This window comes from Pavona decussata, unplaced genomic scaffold (assembly GCF_977016875.1).
Source record: "Pavona decussata unplaced genomic scaffold, jaPavDecu1.1 SCAFFOLD_207, whole genome shotgun sequence".
Lineage (NCBI taxonomy): Eukaryota > Metazoa > Cnidaria > Anthozoa > Scleractinia > Agariciidae > Pavona > Pavona decussata.
In genome coordinates this window covers 1146853-1155344 of record NW_028145612.1, presented here as the reverse complement: position 1 = coordinate 1155344, position 8492 = coordinate 1146853, and the positions used below count along the sequence as shown (strand labels likewise).

At 38.8% G+C, this 8492-nt stretch overlaps 1 protein-coding gene across 2 annotated transcripts; it reads right to left on the bottom strand.

The window, feature by feature from the left end:
* Positions 1–356: 356 nt before the first annotated feature.
* On the bottom strand, positions 357–5695 carry LOC146460804 (proline-rich transmembrane protein 4-like). Of its 2 annotated transcripts, none has more exons than XM_085087619.1 (3): positions 5595–5695; positions 3885–4046; positions 357–3305 (listed from the first exon to the last, which is right to left on the bottom strand). In XM_085087619.1, the coding sequence occupies exon 3, from the start codon at positions 3285–3287 to the stop codon at positions 2274–2276; it is 1014 nt and encodes a 337-aa protein (XP_084943745.1). In that variant the 5' UTR covers positions 3288–3305; positions 3885–4046; positions 5595–5695; the 3' UTR covers positions 357–2273. The 2 variants fall into 2 exon arrangements, with proteins under 2 accessions (XP_084943745.1, XP_084943744.1); XM_085087618.1 differs by lacking the exon at positions 5595–5695 and adding an exon at positions 4244–4474.
* Positions 5696–8492: the final 2797 nt, after the last annotated feature.

Sequence of the window (8492 nt, the reverse complement as noted above, 5' to 3'; positions counted from 1 at the left end):
GCTGCGCAAGATGGTTCTAACTTTTCAATTTGTAAATGAAATCCAAATTGAATCATTCAAAAATTAAACGGGCCGCAATTGAGCAACACTTTCCCGTAGACCGCAGTGCTGGTTTATCAACATTCTTGTAATGTTTTGAACGGAAAGAGAAAATGTTAAGCTTGAAACAAAAAAAGGGCAACGGTCTTCGCCCTAGCAAGTTATCCTTGACAAACAAGTGAGAGTGTGCAACGTGCTGAAAAGCCTTCTGCCGGTTTGCCTGAGCCAAAATAATATTCACCAGCGTCCACTTCTCACATAAAATACTACTAAATACTGTAAGATAAATTACTTTACCAGTACACAGGAAGTTTTTACATAAGATTTATTTCTCTTTTTTCTAGAAGTTGTAATTTATCAATAGTTAGTGTAAAGAGATTATCTCAGTACCAGCTGGCCTCTCAGTGATGCAGTCGTTTTTGGGCGAGTCATCAGTGACACCCGCCTCTGTAACTCTTTTATTCTTTTATAAATATATACTAATACTGATACTTATACTAATACTAATGCTAATACTAATACTAATACTAATACTAGTACTAATACTAATACTAATACTAATACTAATACTAATCATCGGTCTCCCTCCGTCTCGTGAGACGGTGGGATGCGCCTTGTTGTAGAACAACGTCTGTGGTGACTATGTACTCCTATTCTTGTACGGCAATCTCTATTGCAGTTGACCCAGATAAAAACAGAGTTATCCCGTGGTGTTAATACTACCAATAATACATACAACTACATAAAAATTGACATTTATAAATAATCTGACAAGTTAACATTGGTTCAAGCCAAACAGTCTGCGTGTTAGCTCCATTCTACCAACTCAAGGTTAGTAGGGCTACTTCACTGGACAAACAAATGTGCTGAAATAAAAACTGAATCTCGTGCTCCTAGAAAACCAAGACATTAAGACGATTTTTAAAAAGAGAGCAAACTAAAATCCCAGTTTAGCTTTAGCGACTTTTTCAAGACTCAAGAGATCACGTTTGACAAATTTTCTGGGCCCAGTTTTTACAAGCTACAATCCATTTTCCATCTTGGCCAGCCATAGCCAAAGACACGTATGTATAGTTTCAAATTAAAATTAGGTTGTAAGAATAATTTGAAACAAAGTTGAGCAATTCAGTGTTAGGCTGTCCTGTCTTTAAGCTTTAAAGTAAAACATAAAACAGATGATATAGCCTTACTACGCTAAATGTCTGCCAAAATACTCTTTTTTGCATCTAAAGGTGCCGTTTGCAAACATTATGAAGTTTTTTGTAGCTCAGTCAAATAATAAATTCTCTTCATATTGGAGTTAAATATTGAAAGCTCTTGTTGGGGCACGCGAAGAAAACAAAATTTTTATTCTTTGTTGTTTTGTTTTGTTTTTCTCTTTTTGTTTGTTTGTGTTTTGCTCCTTTGTTTCCTTTGGAGTGGTAGCTTTTGTCTTTTTAACAAATTTAAACATAGAGATCACCCACTACATAGTTTACTTCCAAGGTACAATTCAAAGAACTTCTTGCGCGCCTTAGAAATAGATCCAGGTATCAAAAGTTAGATATTAATTGTCGAACTTTATATTATATTCTTGCATTTTTTTTCTTCTTGTGCGCATATTTTTTTCCTTTTTTGATTTATGATTGAAACACCTGATATGTATTTTTATCTAATGAATAAAACTTTATTTATTTATTTATTTATTTATTTGTGACCTTTTGATCTTCTGTCTTTCTGGTGGTAAACTTTCGAATTCACTTTTGAGCAAACTAGAACTGAACTTTTATGGCGCAGAAGACATGGGAAAAATTGGAAAGAAGACCAAATTTTTTCAACTTTTGTGAGGAAAAAACCCTTGGAATTTTTTAGCAAAGCATTAAAAAAGTACTACTTTAAGCGTGAAGCAATAGCTATTTTCCTGCTACACTTGCTGATTGCCAGGAACATCAGTCTAAACAACCTCAGCCCTTATAAATGCTGTTAGTTTAAGCTTAAAGGGGAAGAAAAACGTTTGTAATGTGGAATGTTGTAGATCTGTATTAGCCAGCGGTTTGGACCTACTAGCTTTCCGATCGCGTAATCTAGCTACGCTCATGAAAGTAATTTAATCAGCTTGAAACTGAGACGCGTTGTCTGACTTTAAATAAGGCTTCAAATGTCTCAACAGCTGCAACCCCTTCGGTTCATAGTAGATTCGCCTCTTTTTTTCTACTTACGAGATGTCTACATCTGAACGTCACGTTGGTTGTCTGCTAGGTTACTGTAAGTGGCCTCACTTCCATCAAAGTGATCCCACTCGCTGTCGTGTTGACGCTAGTCGGCGCGTTTGGTTTTGAACTCTTTGCTCCTTCTGACGGTTGCATCACACTGTAGGCGATCGTATATGCCATGGCAAGCTCGACAAGGCGAAAGCTCGTTTGAAAAGCCAGCCATGGCCACGGGGAGGGTTGGACTATGTCGCTATACATACCATACACGCCAATCATGGAGTAGAATTGCAAGCCACACACAGCGATCCCTAGGAAACTCGTGGCAAGTGTGATCTTGGCCACTTTGGTTGTACGCGACTTTTGTTTTGCGGACTTGTTTCGTTGACGCTCATTTTCCTCGATGGCGTTGAGTTGCTGTTGAATGTTTTCCACGCTTCTGACCACTTTACATCCACTGTAGATGAAGCTTCCGGAGAGAATTAAGCCCCAGAGAACGAAGAACGACTGGCAGACGATCAACAGCGCATTCAGCTCTGGCTTGATGGAAGATGTTGTCTCCGCGGTGAAGACTATAACAAAGTGGAGCACGATGACTACAGACAGGAACTTTGCATTCTGCAACTTGCTAGGGCCGACCTTCAGCTTAGTGACTTCCAGAAAAGCCAGGTGAATCAAACAAAACGAGGATGTTAAACAGGGGTAAGCAATTCCGAAGAGCAGCAATGACAGCCATTCTGGATCTTTCACGCCATTTTGTCTGGATTCGTACGGATCTAACAACAGGTAGACGGCTCGAGTGGCTCCAAGGACAAGCAGCAACGAATTAATGACCATAAACAGCGGCTTGCGGCAGAATCCCTTCTTCTGATTCACCAGAACTAAAGCAAGGAAAGAGCGGATAGCAAGCAAGCCAAAGAGAATGCCTAAACCAATCCAGTGCATACCCCATGCCAATCCCCAGACTGACATCGCAACTGACCAATCAGGGCCCGGTTCGGCGTGAGGGTTAGTTGGAAAAACAGGTGGCTTACTCGGTGTGGAGTCCGACATCGTCATTAAACTTTGAGCGATGGCCTGAGAATAAAACATTGCGATTAATAAAAAAATTTAAGGAGACTGATCCGTAAGGTGAAATTTTACTAATTATTATTGTGCTAGCACTGTGAATAAAGGCTGCCGACATCATAATATTATGACCGAATTATTAATATTCTGCGTTGCAAGTCAAAATTACAAACATGATGAGGCGATGCATAAAAGCTCCAAATCTATTAGAAGTTGAGATCAGAATACTTCTTACTGTAAAAATAATCTGAGTAACAGGCCTTTCTAAAAGGTTTACGATCGCACGAGTTAAAAGAAACCTGATTTGAATTATCAGAAACAGTACAAAAAGTGGTAAATAAAAAAGAACACAACGTCTGGCCCTTGAAAATGTTGGTCTGAAGCTAAAAGCTGCATTAACGATGGCGTAGACAGCTGCCAGAGACTTGCCAATTTTTGTTTTGTTTTTTTGGACAGATCCGAACGAATTCGATGCCTAGATGAACCTCAGGGTAGCAAAGGCATACATGGAATAACAATATATTTGCTATTAAATTAAAAGACCAAAGAAAGGGATGCAACGTCTGCATTACTGGTCATTGCACCTACCTGTAACGGCGATATGTCCACTCTGAGAAAGGCAGGAGAAATGAAGGTTTATACACTTTGTTCATCCATATTCATCTTTTGCCGTCACACAATGGTGCAATACGAGGAGTAGGCGGAATTAACAACACTGAGTAATTTAGTCTTGGAAAAATAATTTATGCTCTGCAAAAAAGTGAAAGAAACAATGACTCAACATGGCTCTTCCCCCGCGAAATTCTAAAACATGAATCAGACCTTATTTTTCAGAATTTCAGGAAACACACACAGGATGAGTTGTCGTGAGAAAATGGTAGATGCTTCCCACAAACCGATTACAAATGTAACCACTCTACATCATGACTTTAACTAGGTACACCCACCGTTATAACAACAGGCTAAAAAATTGAGCTTCTAAGCTTTTCTAAAACAACATTGCTTATTATTTCTGTAGGGCACGGTAAACGTTTTTTCAAAATGTACTGATAAAGCCTTTCACGAATTTGTTTGAGATGTTTACCAGCCTATCGCCTAAAGCCATGGTGATAAGTATCAATATCGCGATGATATCGTCCACGAGGTCGCTTATGTGCATTCAAAAGTTCAAACAGGTACAGGAAGCTTGACAGAAAGAGCAAATATTTAGTACTTGTCAAGCGACTGAATTTTTAGAGTTGACACCTTCCTAAATAGTCACCCATCGAACCATGAATAATTGGTTACAGCGATACTAAAAATACTTGTGTGCCATTAACTTTCACTTAGGCTAAGAAGCATAACAACGAATTCAGTGCGAATCCTGAACAGCACTTACTGTCTACGTGGACACCAAATAGTGAACTTATCTGGTTGCCTTGAACACCCTTATTTTATCTTCTCTGCATTTGTTCACGACTGACGATAAAGAAAGTCATTTTTTTTTTGTCTTTTCAATTATGGCGTCTGCAATTCAACAGACAGGTGTAATCTATATTCTTCTCGCCTTAGACTGGAAAATAATAGGCCTGCACAACCCCAAAGGCAATTTTTTCCCTTTTCTTCTCCTAAGTTCAAACATGAGTCTGATTTTGTTTTTGCCAATAGGCTCGTGATAATTATCTAGTTCCACCCATGCTGTCTCTCACTGCCATTTCCAAAGACAACATTTGCAATTTTTTGGCATTATTTGTGTGAAACTTGACATCGCCTGTCTTCCATGTGATATATCAGGTTCCGATAGCAAACCAAGAATATGTTTTTGGTGCGACATTCTAAACTAAGTGGGAATATTTTGAATGTATTGCGCAGTGTTTTTAATAACTTGTAATCCAGAATAACAAAGACTACTAGATTTACATCATCCTAATACTTGCATTGGTAAAGAATGAGTCATCTGAACACAAATACAACGAGAAGAAAGAGATAACAGCTGCTGAAATACTCATTGAGGTCGTCGCAAACTTGCGAAAACAGAAACTGAAAAGAAATTCCGTCTCTAAATTAGGATATACACTCTTTTGATTAACTAAAGATTGCTATACGTTTTCATTCTATTTTAAATAATTTTTTTCTAACCCTTTTCCGTTTTGTGGATTATCTGGCATCTAAGAAATGAACCAAGACTTATAAGCTTTCTATTGACCATTTTACGTGTATCCATGCATGCATTGTGTCCAGGTTTAAGTTCTGTGGTTATTCTATCTATAACGTTAGGTATGGTATGTTGCAATATGAATATCTTAGCTGGGGTCTTACCGATAAATGAAAAAATCTCGGGATCAAAGATAAGTTAGACAATTGAAACATATACTTCCCAGCGTCGCTCATAAACTCTGTCAGCTAACAGCCACATACTGTGCCTACAAGGGTGTACAAATTAGTAAGCGTTGCAAACATATTTTAATCGATTCCGTGTGATGACGTGTTTAGTATGAAGCTGAATCAGGTTAGAAATGCTAGCATTTTAAGGCTATTTTATACCTACAAGGCCTACGTTTCTGCTTGTGTTCTAGTAAATATCAGTAAAGTTAAACGCGCGCGCAGGACATATTGCTTATCACGATATTTTAATGTCCGATCACTTTTAAATTAATTTTCCTCGCTTTTAATTAAATGTGACACTTACAGGTTTTCTAGACAAATATTGCGAAAGACAAACTAAAAGTAACGATAAGACGTGCATCGCATATCATTAAATACAACACCTCGCGCAAATATTAATTGGCCAATATTTTGAGTTGGTACAAACATGGCGTGAAGTAAAAGGCATGTACACAAACAATTTCTCTGCGAATCATTTTTCGAACTGTAAACTGAAGACATCTAGCCAAAGATTTTACTGCTTAAACTTGAAGTCTCCAAATTGCTAAATGTGATAGGCCGGTCACAAAATCACTTTTTTTCGTACATTTGTCTACAGTTGTTTTCCAACAGGCTTCACAGAGCATAAAAACACGAATGCCCATTTACCTCCAGGGGCACACTTCTCAAATTTTATCGGCAGTATCGTTTACCCGTCTCAAAATAGTGACCAACTCATGCGTGGGGGATGATAGGTGGGCTTACTACTTATTGTAGTGAAGCTAGTGACCAAATTTCATGTGAAAAGCGTAAATTTAATAAATTAATTTCCTGCTCAAGCTAATTTTAGAACTCGTCCATAAACCTTTTTCTTTCGTTCCCTCTCCCTCTTTCCCTAATGTGCTGTGCCCATTACCACAAATAACGAGGCAGAAAACTCATTCAAGTTTTTTCGTTTGTAGCCATCTTTACTTGGTTCCTTAGAGTAGAGTGTCAAGATATTGCCTGCTGCATTCCTTTCCTCCGCCCACAAAATACTTCTTCGAAGTTTTTATTTCAATCAGTGCATTCACGAGGCGAGCGTGAGGCGAGCGTATTTCCACCCTTCCTGCCACTTAAATACAAATCACTAAAATCTGACCCTAGTCGGCGTTGAAGAATTCGCTAACAAAACTGACCGTTGCCGCTAAATATTCAGCGAAGAAAATCGTAAATAAAATTAACCTTTTATTCATCATTTTTTAATCTTTCCACCTGGCCGTCATAATACCGGAGATATCTACACGGAATTCTGCCAGGAGAGAGACAAAACCAATATTCCGCACTCGTAATCAATTTCATATGCAAAATACCCCAGACAAAAACAACAGCTTTTCTCATATATTTTCAGCATAAATATGCTCATTTCATCGCTTTTGATCATTCAAGTTTATTTTTGCCATCACTTACTGTCTACTAATGTCATCTTGGACAGATATTTGACGCAGTCTACCTATTGCATAACAGGAAGGGAGGGGAGGGGGGGGAGTAGGCTACTCAACAAGGTTTTGTACGGGGGAGGCTTCGCCCCGAGCTCCAAACCCTTAATCTTTTATATACCATTTTCGAAAGAAAAAGTTACCCTTTCATATACCTTCCCGAGAAGGTGGTCCCCTTTTTACAGTAGAAAGAGTGCACCTCTTTTCGATAAGTCTGTTGCAGATATTGTTAAAAGCCCTTTTGAATACCTAAATGACAGTTTTCTCTACTCGTTTCCGCTCTACGCTTTTCATATCTTTCCTCTCCGTATAGTCCTCTGTTGGGAGTGCAACCCCCCCCCCCCCCCGGTTTTATACCAGGGCCACAGTCCGCAGACTACATCTCGTGGTCCGTAGATCGCAATCCAAATTTTAAACTCTGAATTTGAATGACACAGCAAAATGGCGGCTTATTCTAACGCTCGTTTTGTACATGGTTTGGGCCTGAAGTTTCTTCGATATTTATAAACAAAGGTACATTGACCATTTGGGAGTAAACTTTACAGTTATTTTATTTAACGTGACCCTTACTTGAAGATACCGTTTGTTCTGTTATCGAAGCGGTTCGTTTTGGTTTTGGAAGCATTCTGTCAGACAAACGACTTTAAGGTTAAGGAAGCAAATCAGGCACCAAAGAAAGCGACAAACGGTGGTAGGAGCGAGAATAAAAAACAGGGTCAGCCAAGATGAAAAATAACAGTAACGGTGACACTTAAAATCTATTCTCCTGTGTTCCTAGATCGTTTTTCTGGACTTGTAAAGGCGTATCTGTCTAAGTAAATACTGTTTAATGTGTTCGGATCAGGCTTTAGCTGAACATTAAAGTTTTAGAAACAGGGGGCATGGCACGCAACGAGAAAATCAAAGCAAAACAGTTACTGAAAATTTTGTTCCCTGCAGTCCCACATAATGTTATGGCCTTTAAAGAGCGAAAGTTGTGTAACTTTTAACGACGTGTTTCCCCGAAAACAAAAGGAATTAGTTTTGCATCGGTTGCACATGTTTGAGGCGACCTTTCCCTAAAGAAAATGCTTGTTTTTGTTCAGAATTTAATACGATGTTCTGAGGCGGGTAATGTCTTTTCGAACATATGTAGGAGACTGGGCACCATGTGTTATCGATTGTGCAATAAGATCCGTGATTGACCGTTGAAATGATGTAATCATTGAAAATCGTGTTGTAGTTCCGCCCTGAGTAATTTTACTTTACTATAGATCGAACCTCTGGCCGATAAGAATCTTGTAATGGTGGGGAAAATAAACCTGTGACTTGTAACCTGTGACTTGCTGTGGATACATCTCTAGCGGCTGGAGTTCACCACGACGGGAAACGTGTG